The sequence below is a fragment of the Suillus fuscotomentosus genome (assembly GCF_016647785.1).
Source record: "Suillus fuscotomentosus strain FC203 chromosome Unknown F5891scaffold_29, whole genome shotgun sequence".
Taxonomy (NCBI): Eukaryota; Fungi; Basidiomycota; class Agaricomycetes; order Boletales; family Suillaceae; genus Suillus; species Suillus fuscotomentosus.
Window position 1 is genome coordinate 1 of NW_024539541.1, and position 22286 is coordinate 22286.

General features: G+C 49.0%; 6 protein-coding genes across 6 annotated transcripts; 4 read left to right on the forward strand and 2 right to left on the reverse strand.

Annotated features, from left to right (window-relative positions):
- Positions 1-1116: 1116 nt before the first annotated feature.
- Positions 1117-1623, forward strand: F5891DRAFT_952914 (uncharacterized protein; the record flags this gene model as incomplete). The annotated part of the gene is made up of 2 exons (XM_041375140.1): positions 1117-1224; positions 1273-1623. Coding segments are annotated over 2 exons (459 nt in total), but the record flags the coding sequence as incomplete, so codon positions are not given.
- A 38-nt stretch (positions 1624-1661) lies between these two features.
- On the forward strand, positions 1662-1847 carry F5891DRAFT_932439 (uncharacterized protein; the record flags this gene model as incomplete). Its single annotated transcript, XM_041373985.1, has 1 exon — positions 1662-1847. A coding segment is annotated over one exon (186 nt), but the record flags the coding sequence as incomplete, so codon positions are not given.
- Positions 1848-6977: 5130 nt separating this feature from the next.
- On the forward strand, positions 6978-11378 carry F5891DRAFT_1035129 (PAB-dependent poly-A-specific ribonuclease subunit PAN2). Its single transcript, XM_041361795.1, has 16 exons — positions 6978-7366; positions 7417-7743; positions 7792-7996; positions 8042-8244; positions 8296-8554; positions 8600-8709; positions 8763-9315; positions 9368-9673; positions 9724-9784; positions 9840-9952; positions 10002-10114; positions 10168-10273; positions 10329-10509; positions 10555-10689; positions 10742-10989; positions 11046-11378. The coding sequence occupies exons 1-16, from the start codon at positions 7011-7013 to the stop codon at positions 11280-11282; spliced, it is 3513 nt and encodes a 1170-aa protein (XP_041225479.1). The 5' UTR covers positions 6978-7010; the 3' UTR covers positions 11283-11378.
- On the reverse strand, positions 11359-12444 carry F5891DRAFT_952818 (uracil-DNA glycosylase; the record flags this gene model as incomplete). The annotated part of the gene is made up of 8 exons (XM_041375134.1): positions 11359-11524; positions 11574-11593; positions 11650-11866; positions 11918-12023; positions 12071-12101; positions 12157-12224; positions 12275-12326; positions 12385-12444. 8 exons carry the CDS (start codon positions 12442-12444, stop codon positions 11359-11361), a joined length of 720 nt encoding a protein of 239 aa, XP_041225480.1.
- A 529-nt stretch (positions 12445-12973) lies between these two features.
- F5891DRAFT_1188996 (P-loop containing nucleoside triphosphate hydrolase protein) lies at positions 12974-15295 on the reverse strand (the record flags this gene model as incomplete). Its single annotated transcript, XM_041367080.1, has 9 exons — positions 12974-13664; positions 13822-14128; positions 14190-14268; positions 14322-14583; positions 14640-14826; positions 14880-14928; positions 14979-14992; positions 15049-15068; positions 15114-15295. The coding sequence occupies 9 exons, from the start codon at positions 15293-15295 to the stop codon at positions 12974-12976; spliced, it is 1791 nt and encodes a 596-aa protein (XP_041225481.1).
- Positions 15296-17354: 2059 nt separating this feature from the next.
- Positions 17355-22285, forward strand: F5891DRAFT_1035161 (uncharacterized protein). Its single transcript, XM_041361796.1, has 10 exons — positions 17355-17594; positions 17654-17734; positions 17787-17899; positions 17962-18112; positions 18175-18509; positions 18559-18608; positions 18663-19777; positions 19821-20028; positions 20191-20373; positions 20636-22285. The coding sequence occupies exons 1-10, from the start codon at positions 17463-17465 to the stop codon at positions 22204-22206; spliced, it is 3939 nt and encodes a 1312-aa protein (XP_041225482.1). The 5' UTR covers positions 17355-17462; the 3' UTR covers positions 22207-22285.
- The last annotated feature ends 1 nt before the right edge of the window (position 22286 follows it).

Below are 22286 nucleotides of genomic sequence, written 5' to 3' on the forward strand. Positions count from 1 at the left end.
GCCGTAAGCTTCGTGTTGAGTACAAGAAAGTTCTTCAAGCCGGAGAAAAAGAGCGTATTGAAAGAGAAAGGGCTATTAGGCGAATGTGTTCCATGCAACTCGAAAAGGAGCAACAACAGGCAGTTCAACAAGCATATGATGATTTTGGTCCCGTCCCTCACTTTCACCCCGCAGCGATCCTTCTCTTCTGGTGCCTATCAACGACAACAGTACTCACCTCCGCCCATACCTCATCTTCCAATCTCTCAGCCATTTAACCCCGCCACATCCCCTCCAATTGCCCCGCGACACCAAATCCATCAGAGAAGTCTTCGTCCCCTAATGAACTGGATCTAAACAATCCTTCTACTCTAGAAATTTATTCTCGCATATTACTTTTCAAGGGCGACAGAATGAGGGATGAACTCGCGTTTTCGAGGACACTTTCACCCAAGCAGAGAAGGGTCGTTCACCTGATTGCCCAGGAGTTGGGTGTGTATCACTTCGGTTGGAGAAGGCGATGAAAGGTACGCCGTCGTAACTCACATCGATCCTAACAGGGTGAGTACTTCCCTACATACCAAGGCTTTAGTCAGTTCCTGACTATTGAATCATCAGACTCAACGGGCTCAGGCTGTGATCCTGTCGCGTGCCCCATCTGCATATCTCTCTGCGACTTCCTCACAATCGCAGATTGCAAGCTCTCTACGTATGAAGAAGTCGGTGCCCGACATGAAACCCTTGCACACACAAGCACCCCGCTTGGCCACTCGTGCGTCAAATGGGAATATCAGGGAAGGTTATGCAACGATTGCTTCCCAATAATGCGAACGAGGAACGTGGAGGCCCGGCTAAGAATATGTAGATAATAACCAACCAGCACAGCAAACACGACGTCTAACTATATTGTTTTCAAGGTCAAACACCCTGGAGCAGCCCCTGGACAATGGCCAATCAATTTGGATAATGCGAACAAGAATCCTGCGGTGTCCATCGAAGGAAGCCCTGCTAAGAATATGTGAATATTACTCACCAGCACCGTACACTTGACGTCTGACTATATTTTGTCACAGGTCAGATCCGCTGGGGCACATTCTCGAGGTCCTTAAAGGATCGAATATCGCGGAAGAACGCGGAAAAGATGACGATTCAAAGTTTTGGGCAACATACAAGAAAGTTTCGACTGAGTACGACGACGACTTCCTCGAGCGGGCCAATGACGATATGGGCATTATTCTGACCTTTGTACGTTTCTTTCTACGTCTCTCGGTGCTAGTCTTACAGGAGTATTAGGCTGGTCTGTTCTCAGCCGTCAACATCATCGGAATGCAGCCTAATCCAGGAGACACTACCAATGCCCTCCTCCTGTATCTAATCCAGCTAACTATTAATGGCCCGAATTCCGTACCTGATATCAACACTCTTTCGTCGTCTACAGTATTTCCCTCCTCGACTGTCTGGATCCAATCACTTTCCTATGCTAGCCTCACATTCAGCGTCTTGGCCGCGTTTGGAGCTGTCTTGGGTAAACAGTGGCTTAACTCGTACAAGGTATCTCGAGAAGGAGAGGCTCTTGAAGAGCGCGGCATAGAGAGGCAAATGAAGCTAGACGGAATAGAATATTTCCACCTGCAGACCCAGTAACGTAGTTACATTTCCTGAGTGTGACATCACTGACATTATTACAGGGACTGACTGTGGTGATATCTCCTCTCATTGCTTTGATGAAGGATCAGGTCGATGCTCTGGTCGATCGTGGGGTGAAAGCTGCAAACCTGGACAGCACGTTGGGCGCAGAACGGGCAGCCTGGGTCAAACAAGGGGTTGTCTCACGGCGTCTAAAACTGCTTTATGTGGCTCCTGGAAGGTTCGCATTTATGTACGACTCATGCATCACTCTGACAATACTTTTCTAGGCTGAATAATGAAGGATTCATTACGATGATGAGTCGTGTCAAAATCTCACTGCTAGCTATTGACGAGTCGCATTGTATCTCGCAGGTGTGTCTGGTATGTTATAATTTGCACGAGATTGTCATTCATGAGCGGGTTGTAGTGGGGTGCAAGCTTTCGGCCCGAGTATTTAAAAGTAAGCATGCCGTGCGCCTGTTCTGGTTTGCACTCATGGACCTGTAGATTGTGCATTTTGCAGAGGAAATGGATGTAGAACGTGTCCTCTGCTTGACGGCAACCGCTACTCCAAATGTGGCAGAAGACATCTGTCAATCATTCTTCATTGATACTCAGAAAGGTGTGTTTCGCACCCCAGTGTACCGGTCAAAGTAAGTGCTCTCGCGTTCCCATTATCCCCACTAATAAAAGTTTTGAATGCTAGTCTGGCTTTGCAAGTTCAAGTCGCAAATACTCTAGATCAAAAACTCGATACTCTTATTCCCTTCTCGAAATCTCGAACCGGACCTGCAATCATATATGTGACCCTGCAGAAACATACGGAAGAGGTTGCCGGCCATCTTCGCCCTCATGGAATGAAACCAATGGTGTACTATCATGCCGGATTGAATGGCGATGAGCGTGCACGTGTCCAACAGCAATTTATGGAATCAGATAATGGTATAGTTTGTGCTACCATTGCTTTTGGCATGGGAATCGATAAGGGTGAGTCGTTCGTTCAATTCAAATTTCGAAGCCAGTGCCTTGACTGGTCCAGACAATCAGATTCACTCCCAAGTCTGACGTATTCGCTGGATTCTAGAGACATCAACAAACCCAGACATTGTCGAGACTGCAGCTGCGATTATACCTCGCATGCAATGGCGTCCCAACATTGATGCTTCAGCAGCCTTCGCACGTTTACGCCATAACTCCATGGCGTGCGAGGATTGTTAGCACGTCCAAGCGTCCACGGCCTAACAGGCGATCAGGTATGGGTCGATCCGATTGTTGCTAATACTTACTCATTTGTCTATGAACAGTGATTTAATTCAGGCGTACAAGATCAGTAAGCCAGGTAGATGTAGCACGTGTGTTACGACTGACCGCACCCTGCACCAGTTCAATCTAGCATGGAAGCTTGCGCTCAGGCAGCACCATTCGTTGCATTCGTCGACTCCAAATGCTCAAGGTAACCACCTCGATTCTCAAGGAGACACATCAAGCGGACGAACTTGCTGATCCAGCACCATCTAGAGTTCGATTTGGCGTTCGCAGTGGTGTTGGCGTTGTTATTAGAAATGTTGCCGACACTATTGGTATTTGGACATGTGTTAGAACAACAGCATCGCCGAAGTTGGCTGGATGTTGATGGTCTCTGGTGCGCTGTCCGACTCTTCGTTCTGTTTTGTTTACAGATCGCTCCTTGCACCATCTAGAGTTCGAGTTGGCGTTCGCAGTGGTGTTGGCGTTGTTATTAGAAATGTTGCCGACACTATTGGTATTTGGAGATGCGTTAGAACAACGGCATCGTCGAAGTTGGCTGGATGTTGATGGTCTCTGGTGCGCTGTCCGACTCTTCGTTCTGTTCTGTTTACAGATCGCTCCTTGAATCATCTGAGTATGTTTCGCGTAGGTTCTATCACTGTCAACAACGCAAGCATCCGAACATTTCGTTTATCGCCTACACTTCGTACCGAGTCTCGTTACTGATTTCTTGCGATCCCCAACAGGCTTCTAATTTCATCCAATTCCCGCCAGGCGTCACGCAGCCATCTAGTCGTCTCATCCAGCTCTTGTTCTCTTCGCAACGCCATCAAAATCAACCAACACCTTTCTTCCTCTGTTGTGTGGATCTGTGCCTGCTGGCGGTTTTGGCTCATACCGGATTGAGCTGCTTGTGTGGCGGTCCTCCAAATCGACTGCATCATGTTCGTGAGTCCTTCACCGTTAGCATACGATTTTTAATGACCACATACAATTGCCGACTGGGTGACAATCAATGGCCCCGGTATGACTGCATGATCCAAGTCAGGGAGGTTCTAGTAGGTAAAGTTTTAGATCAAGCGCAAAATATCATCACTATTCTACTCACTGCTTGAGTACTGAATTGGTCACCTTGTGCTTGAGCGTTATTGAATTGATTATTTTGCTCCATGGACTCGATGTAGTATAGATCCGATAATCAGTTGGACTTCGGTATAGTTCAATTGAAGTTTGTGCGGCGGCGTGAGTACACTGTATGTACTAGTTCTTGCTTTTTTTGGGAGAAACACTCCGAAGTTTCGCACAGTTACGCTCTGTGATAACGCGCACGGCAGAGCCCTACAGTCGCTTTTTCGAGCCGTACTTCATGCGAATCGATTGGATTTACAGCCACAAGTATCGTACAGATCAACCGAGACGAGTCGCGAAAAGACATAAGTATCGTACAGATTCAGATGAGACTGAGACGTGAGAACATATTAACGGAGACGAATGCTACAGATACAAGAGAACGGAGTCGAGTGCTATACATATATCAACATCAGTGAGGACATCCAGGAAATGGACACTGGGGCCAAAATCTGCGGCGGACTCTGGGGTCTGGGGCATCTGTTTGTTTCAATCGGAGTTTCAACATCATGCGCCTGACATACCACGTGATTACAGCCACTTAGCACAATGTAGCGCCTGTAACGGTGTAGAACGTTGCCATTTCACGCATCTTTTCACTCTGAACAGCTTAAACTTCATGATACGATATTTTGTGGAACATTGTGATCGCTTTGGCCAAGGTTTTTTGACTTTCAAGATGCAGTGGTGGTTGAATTTAGAAGTCCGATGAAGTGCGTTCTCCGGCTGCACACCTCTTGACACCAACCACATCATCGTAAACGCCAACCCCGTCAAGTCCCTAATCCTCGTCGTCAGGTTCCTTGGACGGAGTCAACTTGCGACTAGTGCTCTTTCTGAGCAGTTCAAGCTTCTGCCTACCGCAGTCAAGAACCCTTCTACCACACGCCATGCAACGCCTGTGTGGTATGTTTTCTGATCATTCTTTTTCTCACTCATAACCTGAGATTTGCGTAGATGAAGTCATCGAATTGATCTTCTACGAGCTCGACGACCCGACCGCTTTAACGCTCACTTCCAAACACTTTCACAATGTGTCCCAAGACCCCTACGTTCGAGCCCACTACTTTCTCAACCGTTATGGCCGCATGGATGCTATGTTTTGGGCTTTAGGACGAGGGAAGATCATGTCCGACAAAGTCATCGACGTTTGTCACTTATTTCTCTCGCTGCGTCTCAGCGCTTCATGGAGCCTAACTGATTATATGCGCTCCCTTTGTCTAGATCTTAATCAGTAGTGGCGCATATGTATCCAGATATCTTGTCCAAGTCGCCATACACCATTATTTTAGGTCTGCAAATCATTTCATAAAGACCGCATGGGTTCGCAACATGTCGATTCCCGTTTTCGCTCATTTCATGAAGGTCGCTTGCGGGTTGTTCAATGAAGTACCGTTGGGAAAGAATGAGGATGACGGTTATTTCTTCGCTGTGTTTTTAAAGGAGAGTAGGTCTACCACCCGCCGTCAGCGACACTGATGCGATCTCAGCAAGCCTACCGTTATTACCACACCGACGCGATCTCTGTCAGCCACCACTATAGCCATGATGCCACCTGACCCGGATATCAGCAACCTGTTAACCTCACTCCAAGGGCATCCAACAGATAAGAGAGATGGGTAGCGGGCATGGCATTGTCATAAGGTAGACTTGGGGCGGAACATAAATGCAGTATTCTAAGAACGGCTGCATACTGGCAGGCAGCGGCGAACAGGCGGGCAGGCGGGAGACGCTGGTCAGCAATGAGCGGGCTGGGCTTTGTCATCCAATAATATTTGCAGTGTGAGGCGGACCTGCCGTCCTCTTTACGTTTCGGTCGAGTCGAGGTCTCTTGTGAGGGATGGAATGGCCCTGGCGATCCATACGTTATGAAAGGTCTGATTTTGATCCACCATCGAGTACTCGAAATACGAAGCCTCATAACAATCACACAGGATCCTGTTCCCTCGAATACAACCTCGTTCAACTCCCCGATGCCCTTCGCGCCGACTCTGACTCAAGCTGGTCCCGCTTCTACACCCGACCATGGTTCAACAGTAAGTCTTGAGCACGCTCGTCTATCAACACTTACTTATTCCCTGCGTACTCAGACCTCGATTACTCCGGTATCTTCTTCATGCTCGTATGGATCGTAGTCCTGGGCATGATAATCTACAGCTTTATCCAACCTTGCTTGCGGCGATATTTTTGTTCAGGCTTCGAGGGTCATCCCCTCCGAAAGGACTTTCCATTATCGGTGCGTGGCTACCACTACAACCCGCTAATCGTAATGATAGGATCACCATTTCAGGGCTACACTGAAGTCCGCTACGATGAAGAGAGGAAACGCGTCGTTTACGAACTTCTGCAATTGATGCTTTCCGGTTAGTCAGGAATCATCTCGATCCCTGCGCTTCCTAATCACCTGATCATATATAGAAACTTCGAGTCCCTGTCACCCCGGGGGCCTGCAGAGTTCAAGCCTGTTCCTCCACCTCAACCCGGACAGCCTCCAAATAAGTTGATGTTACTACGTTATTGATTGATATACATACACACATTCCTTTCCTCTGAATGTAGGCGTAATTTAGATGTCTCATCGATAAGATTTATTTTTCCTCCTCTAACCGCTTCTATTTACTTGAGGAGTTGGACGAAACAACAAGATCCCACTTATTATAATACCTTGTCAATGGTTGGGTACGTTTGGACACAATTATAATAGCGCGACAATGTAAGCAACTTGTATGGTAGGCTCGCAATCCAATAGCAAAATTGTAATGCTGTAATCATGATTGTTATGCATTGCAAAACTTTATTCATTTTCTGTCATTGTGATAAGCATTTGTAGCTCTCTGCCTATCAAGGATCATCATTGCAAGACATGATGTATTCTCCTCACAATTGTGGTTGTCATATAATATCCCGCAATGTGCTTATGCTTATGTATCGCTTTGTCTAGTTCTGTTTTTGCATATAATCCGGTGGATTTTTGCTCTGATCTTGCCAAATAAATCTAGGAAAAACATCATCTCCCCGATTTCCTGATGTACCGCGAGCTCGTCGATCTAAACAGCGACCACATCAATTTTGTACACGACTACAGCACTATGTCGACATCGTACCACATGATAGACCCGATTGCGACGCTACACGACTATGCCCAGCCAGTCACTGCCCTTAGCTTTGACCCCGTCTCTGACACGCTCTGGTCCGGGACCAGTGTAGGCACGGTCGTTGCGCTGCACACGATGCAGGGCCTCCGTGCCGTGTCTTTCCCCGTTGGCGGTGCTCTTCCGGTCAAGCAGATTGTGGCAGGAGACAACTATGTTAGGGCACTTGGTGCTGCAGGTGAAGGCATCGGCTCGTGGGCCAAAGGTGGGATGAACAAGTGGTTCTTTCGGTACGTGATTTTCCAATACTACGCCGTGTATCCTTTCATGAAAGCTGCAGATCAACCTCTACTCTTACAGCGTTCTCGAACAATACGTATACTTCCAATGTCCTTGCAGCGTCAACAACTACACCTGAGCTTGTCCTCTTGAATGCAATGACAGGCAACCCCATCCGTGTTGCTACCTCCTCATCCGTCGCGACACACCTCCAGTTCTCACATTCCACGCTCCTTGCAGCGCTCACGGATGGGCACGTCCGTGCATATGACCCTCGCACTGCGCTTCTGCGCGAGAACGGAGAGCACTCAGTGCTAGCACATAGTAGTGGTGTACAAGACCTCCAGACGAGTGGAAACTATTTCTACACAATCGGGTGGAGTATAAGGTTAGCACCGTCTGATCTGTGTATGTAAATACCACTGATGCGTTGCAGACGCGGTCACGATTTTCCTGATCCCCTGGTGAAAGTATATGACCTGCGTACGATGCGCCCTCTCCCTCCCGTACCATTCCAAGACGGTCCTGCCTTCATTGACATCCTACCTAAACATTCTTCTAGCCTCGTAGTTACCTCTGCGCAGGGTCTGGTGAACGTTGTCGACGTATCTGATTATAGTAATGTCTCCGGGTTTTATCAGGTATGTTAGTAATACTCCCAAAACTTAATCGCTCATGTATTGCAGCTCGAGACCACATCCTACATCAGCTCAACAGCTGTGTCGTCCAACGGCTCGTTCCTCGCTTTTGGCGACGCGCTCGGTGCCATTCACCTCATGACAGCCATCGCAGAGGACGCAGAGCCACTTTTCAATGGTTTCGAAGGCCAACCCATCGAATGGGCAGATGCTCCCGAAGCACCCCCTGATATCAACTGGACAGATTCTATGTGAGTTATCTTTCGTCATTCATACCCCTTACTGACTTCAATATACCAAAGACCCCTCAACTCTATTGGCATGCCACACTACAACACTCTGCTGCTTTCCTCTTGGACACCACAATTCCTTCCGCGTTCTGGAATCTTGAGTCCACCTCCGCCTAAAATCCCGCCGCAGGTCTTAAGTACTATGAAGATGAACGAAAATATTGCATACGCGGCTCTTCCGAAGGAGCTCCGTGGGCGGAGGAACCGTGTGCCTGTGACTACTGCCAAAGATCAAGGGCGGTTCAGAAGTGGAAAGGGCAAAAGAGATGATGTGAGTGTGATCATTATTTTATTATGCTTAATTGACAGGACATAGCTCGAGCTGGAAGCACTAAGCATCGACGACAGCGTCGAGGAGGTACCCAGAATCTATCGAAAGGTAGAAATAGAATACTCGAAGTTTGGGGTGGAGGATTTCGATTTTGGGTGCGCGCGCCCTCTATCTTCACTTCTGACAGCTCTCATTAATATTTTTGCAGCTTTTACAATAAAACACCGTACAGTGGTCTTGAGACACATATCCTCAATTCCTACACGAATTCAATGCTCCAGGTCATGCACTACACGCTTCCGATACGGCGCCTCGCTAAGTCACATATCACAACCAATTGTCCAAGAGAACACTGTCTACTGTGCGAGCTCGGTTTTGTGGCACGGATGCTCGAGGATGCGGGCGGCACAAACTGCCAAGGAGGGAACTTCTGCAAGACCGTTGGTGTGCTAGCTCAAAGTCAAAACCAGATCGAGTTGATCGATTACGGGCGCGAGCCCACTGAAGTCGACTATGCCCATATGATTCAGTCATTCCATCGTTTCCTCGTTGACCATCTGTCGCTTGAAGGGAACTCCTTCCCACACAATCCATGCCTCATACACCAGCCATTCCAGGAGGACACCCATTCACCTGCAGCTGCGCCTATTACACAGCTCCTCGGTATAGACGCAAAGAACGTCATCACATGTATGAGCTGCAAGGCTGTGAGGGAGAAAGAGAACATGACCCATGTTGTCGATATGGTTTACCCGCGCAGAGTGAGGACACTTCATATGCATACTAGCTTGTGATCCTGACGGAGGTAATCAGCTCACACCTTCAGATCCCCCTCCTGCAACAGACTTCGCTAGTATCCTCCGCGCTTCCCTGATTCGCCAGATGACATATAAGGCAACATGTCAGACGTGCAAGCAATTTGGCGCTTTCAGTTCCCGACGCTCAATACCTTCATCGGAGCTTCCGCCTATACTTGCGGTCAATGCAAGTGTCTACAACGAAGATAATATGAAGCTATGGTTAGACAACAGGCAGTCGAGATTTTTGAGCCCATCAGTGGAGGTGAGAGGCGAGGTTGATGGAGTGGATGAGGCAACGGGGGTTGTGTATGAACTGAGAGTGAGTTAAAGTTTCTACTTGTCACTGTTGCGCTTATTTTTGGTATATAGGCCATGGTAGTGCAAATTATGACAAAAGAAAGACACTCGCATCTCGTTGCGATTGTTAAGGGTGGGCCTTTTGATTATAGTTGTTACTAACGTAATACCCACTGACAACGACACAGTTCCTGAAGCGGAGGGCCGCCCGAATCTCAAGAGTGCCTGGTTTCTTTTCAACGATTTCGTTGTGCGTAACATATCAGAAGAAGAAGCGTTGAGTTTTCCAAGCACGTGGAAGGTCAATTATGATGTCTCCTCCGTGCACCAATAAACTCAAGATGAAGCAGGTCCCGGCTATCTTATATTTTGAGCGTGTCGATGTCCGAGAACGGCTCGACTACAGCGGCCTTCCAGACCAATTGGACCCGTCGATATTGAGCCTAGATACCTCTATCTCTGTGTTAGTCACATTCATTTCGTGACAGCTTCACTCTTTTCATCTTTAGCGCATAGGAATCGCGACGAGAATATCATCCAGCACGAGTGTCTCCGCTTTGAAGAACTCCCTAAACCCGGAACACTTGTCGCAATTGATGCTGAGTTTGTCTCCATGCAGCAGGTATGCTTTGCGCACAATTTCCGTTGGGCTGTCTTTATGTATCTTCGCGTGCCAGGAAGAAACAGAGTACCGTTCGGATGGTACCAACCGTGTCATCCGCCCTGCACGGCTCAGTCTTGCTCGCGTGTCCGTCCTTAGGGGAGATGGTCCGAAAGAAGGTGTCCCGTTCATCGACGACCATATCCATACGAGCGAGGTCATTGTCGATTATCTGACTGAGTTTTCTGGTATCAAATGTAAGTGTAATCCAGTATTCTTTTTCATGGCTGACATTGTGACAGTTGGTGACCTTGATCCGCATTTGTCGCGGTACACATTGACACCTTTAAAACTTGTGTACAAAAAGCTCAGGGTGCTTGTCGACCGGGGATGTATATTCATTGGGCATGGACTCTCGAAAGATTTCCGCATAATCAGTATGTTCCAGCATTTGAGCGAGGACCACTTACTAACCGTCGTCATGATCAGATATATTCGTACCCCCAGAGCAAGTCATAGACACAGTTGACTTGTACTTTCTGCATAACCGCCAGCGACGACTATCACTGCGTTTCCTGTCCTGGTTCGTCCTCCATGAACACATTCAAACTGACACGCACGATTCGATCGAGGACGCTCGAAGTGCGCTTAGGTTGTACAAAGCTTATCATGATTTTGAAGAGCGTGGCGTCTTTGACGAAAAGCTGGACGAGCTGTATCGTGAAGGGAAGCAATATGTAAGTGTTTGCTACTATTCTTTTCTTTTCCGCACAATACTGATTGGCCACGTCAGAACTGGAAACCCCCACCCCAGCCAGGCGTACGACCGAACACAACACGCTCGCCCGTTCCTGCTACACCGGCCTCGTCTATAGCACAGTTCCCCATGATAAATCAGAATTTTGCGCAATCGCCGTTCAATGCTGTGAACTTTCCCATATCCAATCCAGCATTCTTTGCCCCTCCTGATATGGGACAGTTTGGAATCGGTGGGCAAAGTCAGATTTGGAACAACCAGAGGCATCGATGAGGAGGATCTGTTACATGAATGTAATCTAAGCAACGATTCTGTTTTGTGTAGCAATTGCATTTGCATTCCTTACCATTCATGTCGTTGAGATGTGGCGAACTGCATCCGAAGGTGGAACAGAATTGAGAGCTGCCCAATCAATCTCTTCTCCGTGTGTCTTCCGTAGCCATTCATTGGCTTTCTTGAAGTGAGCGTTTCCAAGGAAGCCCCGATGAGCTGAAAGAGGAGAAGGATGTGGAGATCTGAGACATAATTTCAATGTGTCGATCAATGAAGGAAGTCAAAGTGTACCTTAACACCAGATGTTTTTTCTTCTCGGCCTTGAGTCAGCTTCCCCCAAACAAAATAGTAAATGGCTGGCACGCACCTCGTCAATCCCAAGTCTGTCGTATAGTTTTTGGGCAGGCAAACCCCAGGCAAAGAAGACAACCCCTCTTCCATCCGGTCGGTCGAGGACGGCTCGGATAACAGCATCGGTGAAGGTCTCCCAGCCTTTTTTTGAATGCGAGTTGGCATTATGCGCCCGTACAGTCAAGCAGGTGTTCAACCAGAGAACTCCAGCCTTTGCCATAGGCGTCAGATCCCTGTGTAAAGAGTAAGTGATTTGCAAGCTTGGAGCTAGTGCTACGACAAACCCAGACACGGGGACTTTGAAAGTAGGGATGTCGCTCGAAAGTTGCTTATAAATATTCCTCAGGGAGCCAGGGAGCTTAGTTGGAGGGAGAACGGAAAAAGAGAGCCCTAAACCATTGTATTAGATATATCCTTAGTGAACTAAATATACATACCGTGTGCTTGTCCAACATTATGATATGGATCCTTGTCGAGTGCCATGGTAAGTGATGGAACGCGTATAAAATTACGCAACGCGCACCTGGCCTAATATAACAGCTTTCACAGAGTCAAGTGGGGTCAATCGTGACCAAGAGTAGACATCGTTCACTATATAGAGTTTTGTAACGTCGTATCCACAAACGAGATAAGTCTCTTACGCTTTGGGTATACGGTGTGCGTAAGATGCTCCGCAATAATAAATTCTTTGAGCTGAAGCGAATGGAGTACTCAGAGGAGATATTACCAGAGGGGATGAGTAAAGACACACCTTCTGGAAATACGGCTTCATGAATTCTTTGTCTAACACAGTCCTCCAAGAACTTCCCATAGTCTCATGTTCCAAGTTCTCTATAACAGTCTTTATGTCAGGTGCACTGCCCTGACATGATACTTCTACGACTGTTGCGACAGTGACCGTTGAACTACAAACACTTGAAGTTAACTATACTTTATCTGAAGTACTTGCAAAATGGTGTACCTTTCAGCCTGGATCTTCCGCCTTTTTGTAGAGCTGGAGTTCACCAAACTAGCCGCAACGCGCTTTCGTGACACTGAAGCCATAGGACGAATTGAGAGCATCGAGTAAGAGTTACTGTAAGACGCGACATACGCGCCTGGCTACATGGCACGTGACCTATTAGTGGAATTGAGCTTATGTGAGCGTGAATGGTTAGATTAAAATTCATTCATTCGTTCGCTCAAGGAGGCCAGTACTGCGACATATATTTGAGTCGTTCAGCACCGCAGTTTGAATTCAGACAATCGATTAACGATGCATTGAGGTATAGGCACGATGTCAGACTCCAACAACTCTAATTACCAACTTCTTCCCAAGAGATATAAACCATTGGGTAAGTTCATTGTCCCGCCTTCGCCTTGCCCCTTCTGATCCTTTGTGTGCGCGCAGTCGTATTATCGCTCGCTCCTTCTGTGTGCGGTTTTTCTGCGTTTGGAAGCTTCCCGCGTCCGCGTCCACTTCCCCCTCCACGTCTCCCTCCTCCCGCATTCCGAGCTGGGCCATCGCCCGCGTCGTCCAGGCGATCTACCACATTCAGCCCCGGCGTTCCACGCAGACCCATCATTCCTACCGTGCGCTTCGCGATAGGTGGCGGGATCCATGTTGCCACTGCATTTCCACCCCTTGCGCCTCTTTGCGCTGGAGCACCACTAGGAATACCAGGTCCACTGCCGACTTCCGTCACACTCGGCCACCCTAAGCACCGCGCCCATACCGCGCCCTGTTCCACTAACTCCGTAGGTGACCATCGCAGCTGCTTTAGCCAGGACTTGTAGAACCCAAGCCAAGCGGAATATGCTTGACCGATGGAGCGGTCATCCAACTTAAACTTCAAATTACCGGTATGTTCAAGCTGTGTGTAGGGCTTTAACGGAAGCGAGGCGATCTCTGGCAGCCGTAAAAAGAACTGTTCATCCGGCATGAGGATTAATATGCCTTCACCAGCAGCCCCTGCGCGCGCGGTTCGGCCGAGGCGGTGAATGTATTGTGCGGGCGAGCTAGGGAGGGAAAGCTGGATGATGTGTGTTACGCTGTAGGATAATGTCAGCACACCTTGCGATGAAGAGAAAGTAGACTGCAGGGCAAGATATGAAATAAAACAGAACAACGAAAAATGATCAGACAACAGCATGATTGTTTGGCCAACGAAGGGACTGAGGATACTTTGAGATTTGATAGGAGACCCACCTCGGAAAATCCATCCCTCTTGCAGTCACATCACTGGTAACCAAAATTGCACCCTCTGGGGCATCGCGGAACTCCTGTGCGGCGCGTGTACGCGCGGCCTGTGACATACGGCTTTGGATCTGGTAGATTGGGGGAAGCATAGATTGTGGCCCAGCAGACACTTGTTGCAAGACACTCGCGACAACGGCCGTTCCACGTGCCGTCGTACAAAACAACATTGCTTTTGCTTGCGGACCCGCCTGCTTGAGGAGGGAAACAAGTGTCGGAAGGATATCTTCGAGGGGCGTTATGAGGTAACTCTGGGGAACTATGTTACAGATGTGTCACTTTGTTATTTCATTGATAGATTATGGAAAAGATGCACACACCATGTTCGTGTGTGTTGATCTCGTCCGCGTGGAGCGTAGATATGAATTTATAATTGGGATCTAGGTAAATCTTTGCAATCTACTCCCCAAAACGATCAGTGCCTGTTATTCTTACACAAAAAACCCACCCACCTTCTTGATCGCATTGTCAAAAGTCGCAGAAAATAGCATACATTGTCGCCTTGTTCCCCGTCTATCAGGCAAGAGTCCCAGAATGCGTTCTAGATCCTTGCGAAATCCTTGATCGAGTAGCCTATCTGCCTCGTCCAGAATGAGCACAGTTGGGCGGAGGGCTAGCCCCGAAGTCAGATGGTCGAGGAGCCGACCGGGAGTGGCAATTAGGATGTCGGCGCGAGCGGTGGGAGAGTTAAGACGAGTTTTTTCTGTGTTCATGCTGCAAGTGTTAATATATATCATGATATGCGGCAAAGAATGGAAAAGAATGCCCACTTTGTACCTCCGATAACAGACTGCACACCGTATGGGTGGTGTGCAAGAAGGGACATTGCCTCTTCCTCGATTTGAAGCACCAGCTCCCGTGTAGGCGCTATAACAAGAATCTTGCCCACGTCGGAGGAAGCTGATCTGGAGGAGGCAAGCCGCTCTATGGCAGGGAGAAGAAACGCTGTAGTTTTACCTATGCGTAGGGTTCAACAGTCTGGGAGTGAACAATCTAATCATACTACACACCAGTTCCAGTTTTGGCCTGCACGAGGAGATCGATGCCCGACAAAGCATCCTACAGTGTACAACCATCAGCTTAGTAGACCGATTATCGATGCCACCCACTTCAAGTGTGGCATCTGGCATATGCTACTGCATCAACTCAGCTGCATTATACAGTGTGCATGAGACTGACCTTGTACATCTGTAAGAAACCTATGCGACGTCAGCATGTGGGGGATCGAAGACTATGGGACGTACTCATGTCTGATTCCAGCCTTGGATAGCTGTGAGATGGGTGCATCTACAAACCGCTTCGAAGTGAAGTGCTTTTTGTCTGTAGTCATGACTATAGATTCTGGACTTGTGCTGTGGCTTGAGATAGGTACGCTATTAAGAACAGGTATTGGTGAAGGCTGAATGCGAGCTTTGATGGCGGTCATTGACACGTGTCGGGGCAAGTGCGTCCTTTGTACTTTCAAGTTATTCATTCGAGTCGGTCGAATAAAACAATGAACTTGAAGTCTAGCAAGCATATAACACAACTGTTTGTTCTTCAGTTTCGATATATATCCGCACAAAAAAAGCCCTTGAAGCGAACTTGTCCGAATTACTTTTGACCTCGTAAATTTGCTTCCGGAATCCGCGAGGTTGTCGAAAATAACGCGTGTCTAAGACGCGCGTCGCGTTAACGCGTTAAGTTATTAAGCTTTTGCTTACTAAACCATCTTAGGCTGCGACTAAATGAGCTGGCATAAGGGAGGGTCACCACCCCTAGGCCTGAACTCTCCTCATAACTAGGGATTTACAGCTAGTTGATCAATGGCACCCAACGTCACAGTATTTCTCCCATTCTTCCACGGCGACAGTCTGCAGCATCCCTAAGGATGTCATTGTCATTGTTAAAAATGATATGATGACAACTCCTGGACTTCTAAGTACCGGGTGCTGGCAGGAGGCCTGCCTTGCTTTCACTCCATGGCGTTGTTGTTGTGTAGGCATCGTGTCCAGCGGCTGAGATTCCAGCTCTCAGCTGGAGAAAACTGGGGATTAGTACCTTGTCCGTTTGGCTATGATCAACCAGCTCACAGACAGAATTTTTGTATTTTCGACGACTCAGGAGCCCTGGAATATGTCAGTCCCATCCATCGCCAAGAGTCATCCGTCCATTACCACTTCGAAATATAAACAGGGAATGCACCTCAACTCGAGTGTCTACAATCAACAGATGCGAGACGAGTCAGTAGTTGTGTCCATTTCCAATCGCGAAAATTGGACTGTCTTGCCAATCGTAGCTTTCAACGCCGACCACCGGTGATTGAAGAAACAACCTGACGCTTGTTGAATGCATGTATATCACATTTGCAACCCTTCCGATGTATGAATCGGCAACCGTGGAGCAAATTGCTTGGGCGTTAAAGGTAGTATCACGGTAAATATCTTGTCTCTCTCTCGACAACCTTGATGAAACAAGCCTATTTCAAATTCGGAATGATACTGTGTAAATATACCCACGGTTTGGTTGCGATCGGCCATGTTCTTCACTGATCCAATTGTCTCTTTGATCATTTCTTCCATGCATATCGTACCTCCAGCAAATTCACTGGAAGTGCGCAGGTCTGCAGCAGACTAATCAATATACAAACCTAGACGTGAGTTTCGATATGAAACCACACGAAATCGCATACGACCAGAGGCATAGACGATGACGTTTGTATTAAAACTCCTGAATGCCGAGATAATCGACGTAGTTGTCGAGTTTCGAACTGTTGATGGGCCCTGTGGTGTCTGAGCGTAGACTCACCATGATCAAGAAAATCCAACAGAAGTAGAAGGGTCCGACCTGTCCGAGAGCTGCCTTGCCCAATTCAAATAGTGTTTTAAGCAGGCAAATCGAACCCTTGGAGGGCAATGCGGAGGTTAGATCCTGTTAGATTGGATCACCCATAAGCAGTGAAAACAGATTGATTGAAAACCAAGTACTCCTCGCATGGGCATAGACGTGCAAGCATAATATAATCTTCTCTTCGCAATTTGTTTGTATGGTGTCAGTATGCGTGGCAGAATGGTGAATCAGCAGGTTCAGCGCTCAGTGTTGATAGGCCAATACAATTTTCCACATTTGACCAGATGCGCTAAACAACCTGAGCGACCTGCATGAGGCTTTATGAGCACACACACATTGATGTATTCGCCCTCTGGAAGTAAGAAACATGGTCATATATGAAAGCCTGGATATGACGAAATGAGCACTTGTTAGATGGTTGAAGAAACAAAAGTTGGAGCCGCGATAATACCTATCATAAATTGGATATAGGAAGAGGAACACGCTATGCGAATACCAATGTCAAGTCATCGTGTGCTCGAGGCTGAATCGCACCGGTAGATGCGTCAGTGGCGTCAGTCTCTGCCACCTAGTTTGGTTCCTCTTCGGGACGCCACAACACAAACAACTAACAATAGATGGAGCGTGGGAAAAGTCTGCAGCCTCATTGTAATGGTCGCGTTTGCTCAACGCCCCAAACGCAACTCATTCATCCATTTCAACCCTTTGTCATCACCTTCGTCGTCGTCTAACACAACGAGCACGTTAAATTGCACATATTCAAGATGTCTACAACCAGGTTGCACCATCACCCGTCTCTTCCCGCCCCCGTCGTTCACGCTGGCTTCTCCGCCCACCAGTCCAAGTCCCATGTCCTCGCCGGTGTGCAGGACGCGTATTGGAGTGACGATGACGCCGTAAGTCTACTTTTTTTTGTTAATGATCACATAAAACGTTATTCATCCACCGATCCCAGGATGATGCAGATTGTCCGCTTTGTCTTGAAGAGATGGATATTTCAGACCTTAATTTTAAGCCGTGCGTCTGCGGGTACCAGGTACATTCTCTCGTTCATCAATTATTAGGTAAATGTTCTCAGCCGCATGTAGATTTGTAGATTCTGTTGGCATCATATCAAGCAGAATCTCAACGGCCGCTGTCCTGCTTGTCGCCGTGAGTACACCGACGAAACTGTTCAGTTCAAACCTATTGCGAAAGAAGAGTGCGTCCCGCCCTCGCAATTTACTTCACAAATTCAATATAGGCCTTCCTGGCGTGTTATAGCCATAAACGCCTGACCCAGCAGAAGAAGCAACGTGAACGCGAGCGCAAAGAACTTGACGCCCTCGGTAGGCGCCATCTCGCCAATGTCCGCGTCGTACAGCGCAACGTTGTATATGTCGTCGGTATTGGTCCTCGATTTGCAAAGGAGGAGGTATGTTACACTTTTGTCTAATCAATTCTTGGCTCATCCAATAATCCTCTTCTTCGACGTAGCTCATCCCCACCCTTCGCTCGAATGACTATTTTGGGCAATATGGCAAAATCTCCAAGATTCTACTTGTCAAGCGTACATCATCAGGGGGTGGTGCGCCTATTGTAGGACTCTACATTACGTATCATCGGCGCGAGGATGCCGCACGTTGCATCTCAACCGTTGACGGTGCCCCAAGCCCAGGAGGAGGCCGAGAGGTCATGCGTGCCAGCTATGGGACGACCAAGTACTGCATGGCGTTCCTCCGTGGCGTATCATGTACTGATCACACCTGTATGAATCTGCATGAATGGGGAGATGAGAAAGACTGTTTTACGAAGGAGGATCTGACAACGCTGTACGTGTGGATTCTCAAAACGTTTTTATGATGTCTTACCCATTTCCAGGAAGCATACTATCAAGGACACAGAAAGCAGGGGGACCAAAACTGGGGATGGTATGTCGTGATCATGCAACTATTCCTGTCTTACTTACGCATTACCTCTTTCAGGCCTCCCGCGCACTGCAGCATGGGCTAAACCTGCCACTCCGACGCCCAGCAGCACGATGCCCACTGCAACAGTTGCTCAGCGTCCCCGGCGTGGTGGTCAGCGGCAGGCGCGTACACCACGCCCACAGCATGATCGCAAGGTTGGTTCAGGCGGTGGAGGGAGTACGAAAACACCCTCCGTCGCGTCTTCGTCTCGGCCCCCGACGCCCGCTGTCTCCCCGCGTCCCCCGACACCACCTGAGGTCAAGACTCTCCGGGCCAAAGAACCAGCACCGCTTCCGCCGACTTCGCCCTCACCGTCAATGGCAGTCGACTCGGATGATGTAGGCTCCGGTAGTCAGGATGTACCACAAAGTCCGCCGCGCCCACGCTCCACGGAGAGTGTGAACAGTATACCGGCTGTACCTATTTCTCTGCCGCCAGGTTTACCAGATGCCCCACCTGGTCTCCCGCCTCCGACTCGTACAGCTAAGGCGGAGTCTGTTCCTGCGTCAGGTCTTCAAGCACTACAAATGTCTGCAGGAAGCTATCAAATGTCCACCGCTGCACAAGCGCTACTTGATGACGTCAAAGCGCGTCGCGAGGCGGTGCTTTCGAGCACACAAGTAAGCGTCTTTCCCGATTTTGATCGCACGCTGCGTATGCTCTCGGGGAGCGAGGGTGGGTTCAATTTCAATCTGGACCCAAAGCTTGCAGATGTAAATGTAAATGCGGAAGGAGAGGCAGTATTAAATGCGCTTGAAGCGGAGGCTCGCGTACCTTTCGCTGGTAGCTTTATGGACGCATTCCCTGCGCTCAAGCCACAAGCACACTCTCACACGCATCAAGTGCCAACCATGTACCCTCATAACCCCGCCCGCTCCATTTATGACCCCCTCACGATGCGTGAGAGCTATCTTGGGCCATTTAATCCCTTCGGAGAAACAGAAGGATCCTCGACTAGTGGTGGTGCGCGCAGTTCGCCGTCGTACCCCGATGAAGAACGGAAAGTTTCAAGATTTGGATTCGCACGGGGGAGGCAAGGCTCAACAGCTGCGAGCTCGCCCGTTCACGTGGCATCGCCATTGAGTGCGAGTGATAGCCATCACTCGTTTTTCACGGCTTCGGAAACTCCTGTCCATGACATCGTCGCATCGGAGTCATGGAGGACATGGAGAGTACGCAGGATATGCCACCAGTTCTCCGCTTGTGCAGCAAGCGCAGATAGTGCAGTCGCCTCCGCAGCAGCACGCGCAGCCACAGACACAACTGACACGCTTTCAGCCATTCGACACGAGTGTGAGCGTGAGTGAAGCCCAGCTCCGTGAGCTGATCCAGTCGAGCAGGGAGCGTGCCGGCTCGATGCAAATGCATAACGCTACAGCTGGTAGGAGACTTCTGTTTGTGTAAGCCGCTAGACTGCGCATTGACGATTTTGTCTTTCTTCATTTCACTTCACTTTGCTCTTCAATTTGATTCATTGTCGTTCACGTGTATGATTCTTGTATGACAATGCTGTCTATGTTTTTTTTTGCATTTTTGTTTTCAGTTTCAGATCAACCTCAGTACCAGTTTGCGCCTTTCAGTGACCCCGCAATCATGTCAGCACGTTTCGCTTCGCCCGTATTATCCTCCGCAAGTCTGTCGTATGCTGGTACACCAGTAATTGCGACCACAGCATCAGCTACTACAGCCACACAAGGCCCCCCGCCGGGCCTAGCATACCCAAATAGTGAGTCCCTTTCTTTTGTTCAGGGGAGGGAGTCCCAGGTCAGAGTACCGAGAGCCGTGCTTGCAGTGCGCAAATTCTACCACAGGCCATGAGAGCCTCCGGGACCTTCGCATTCGGCCAACATTATTTCGATTCTCCCCTTCTGTCCCCTCCTTTTCCCCTCCCCGATGGTTTTAGCCTTGGTTAGATGCATGCTGACTAACGGTTGTTTCCCTCCTCTTTTTCTTTCAACCATCTGTTCGTTCGCCAACTTCGCTTTTAGTCACTCCTTCAGTTTCGTCCTCACCTTCGCCAGTCCCGATACTGTCGTCTGCTGATTTTCCCGCCCTGAACGCCGATGTACTTCCTACGCCTGATGCACAGCCTGCCGAGACATCATCTCCCGCCGAAGGTAGTAAGGAACAGGCCAAAGCAGAGCGCAAGGCGGCAAAAAAGGCGGCAGCGGCGGAGCGTGCGCTCGAGCGCCAGAAGGCAGCCCAGGAGAAAGCAGCTGCAAAGGCCACTGAGAAAGCCCGGATTGCACAAGAGAAGGCTGTGGAGAAGGAGAAGCTGGCGAAGGAGAAAGAAGAGCGAGAGAAGTTAGTACGGGAGAGGGCGGAAGTAGAGAGGGTGGAAAAGGAGAGGCAGGCACAAGAGAAAGCGGCTGAGGAAGAGACGGAGAGAGCTCTCATAAAAGAGAAGGAGAGGCAAGCCCTGGCTGAGAAGACTCAAGCTGAAAAAGCAAGGGCAGCCCAGGTCAAGGCTCAAAAAGCCGCCAAGTCTGCATTAGCGATTAAAGCCACGAAGTCTGCAGGCTCTTCTGGCCAGGTGCCTGCTACTCCGACTGCCAAGCAATCCCCCGCTCCATCTAAGGCATCTGAACCCGTGGAACAAGCACCCATACTGTCCAAGATGCCGAAGAAGAACAAACCCATCGCTCGTCCAATCAAGATCACGAAGGAGGATGAGATTGCTCTTGGAAATGCGTCGGCTGCACCATCGATTTCGGTTTCAGAGTCTGCGAATTTTCCACCTTCCAAGACCACGAATACAGTCGTCTCTAGCTCGAACAACTCGAGGGCGCAGTCTGTGGACACGTCCTCTCCTGTGGAACCTGCCTCACTTGCTGATTTGCTCGACGACATTGACGTGAGGAATCCGAGCATGGATCTTCCCAACCATCCCTTCTTTGACATAGCAAAGATCAATCCCGCTGCCAAGATGCCTCTTGAATATGGTCCTTTAGTGCACGCATTGTCTGCCCTTTCTGTAGGCGGAGGATCATTTGCTACCAACATGCCTTCGGGTTCCATCGATAATGCTGTGTCTTCATTCCAACAACTGTTGGAGACACTGACACAGACCATCTCCGACCTCCTGCGCCTGCTTCCTCGGACGACGTGGGACGACAGCTCTTCATTCGATGGCGTGCTTCGTGACATGCTCAAGGGTGATGATTTCTTAGATGACGGCGGCGATGATGCAGCTGGCAAAGAAGACGAAGTTGCCGCATTGACCCTCGCCCTTGAGCGTCGAGCCCGCTGGATGGAAGTGCAGCTGTCCAAGCTCGAGGAACTTCATCGTGACATCAACACAGCTGCGGTACGTGCCGTCCTTGCATTCAATGACAGTGGCTGGGATCGTCACATATTCATGCCTCGGGTTGGCAACACCCTCCGCCGCTTCGACAATATTGGTATGATAGAGCAAAGTGGCAAGATGAGGCCGATGACAGTGGACGAATTGGAGAAGAAGCTGCAAGTAGCCAAGGAAGCTGCCATATTCGCGGAGACCGAGTTCCGAGAGGCGATGGAGAAAATGCAAGCTGTGAAGCCCGTGGAAGTTGACTACTGAGTAGGCTAGCAGGAAAGTATGCGGTAGTTTGACTGGTCGTACTGAATACACGATGAGCATTTGACTTGCACGGAAAAAAG

What these genes read in the sequence shown, in the direction of transcription:
- F5891DRAFT_1035129 (XM_041361795.1), top strand. Translation starts at nt 7,011, where the DNA reads ATGTACCGCGAGCTCGTCGATCTAAACAGCGACCACATCAATTTTGTA. An exon ending in ACAATCGGGTGGAGTATAAG is followed by an intron (nt 7,744 to 7,791) that starts GTTAGCACCGTC and finishes GATGCGTTGCAG; the next exon opens with ACGCGGTCACGATTTTCCTG. An exon ending in ATCAACTGGACAGATTCTAT is followed by an intron (nt 8,245 to 8,295) that starts GTGAGTTATCTT and finishes AATATACCAAAG; the next exon opens with ACCCCTCAACTCTATTGGCA.
- F5891DRAFT_1035161 (XM_041361796.1), top strand. Translation starts at nt 17,463, where the DNA reads ATGTCTACAACCAGGTTGCACCATCACCCGTCTCTTCCCGCCCCCGTC. An exon ending in GGGGACCAAAACTGGGGATG is followed by an intron (nt 18,609 to 18,662) that starts GTATGTCGTGAT and finishes TACCTCTTTCAG; the next exon opens with GCCTCCCGCGCACTGCAGCA. An exon ending in AATGCATAACGCTACAGCTG is followed by an intron (nt 20,029 to 20,190) that starts GTAGGAGACTTC and finishes TTTTGTTTTCAG; the next exon opens with TTTCAGATCAACCTCAGTAC.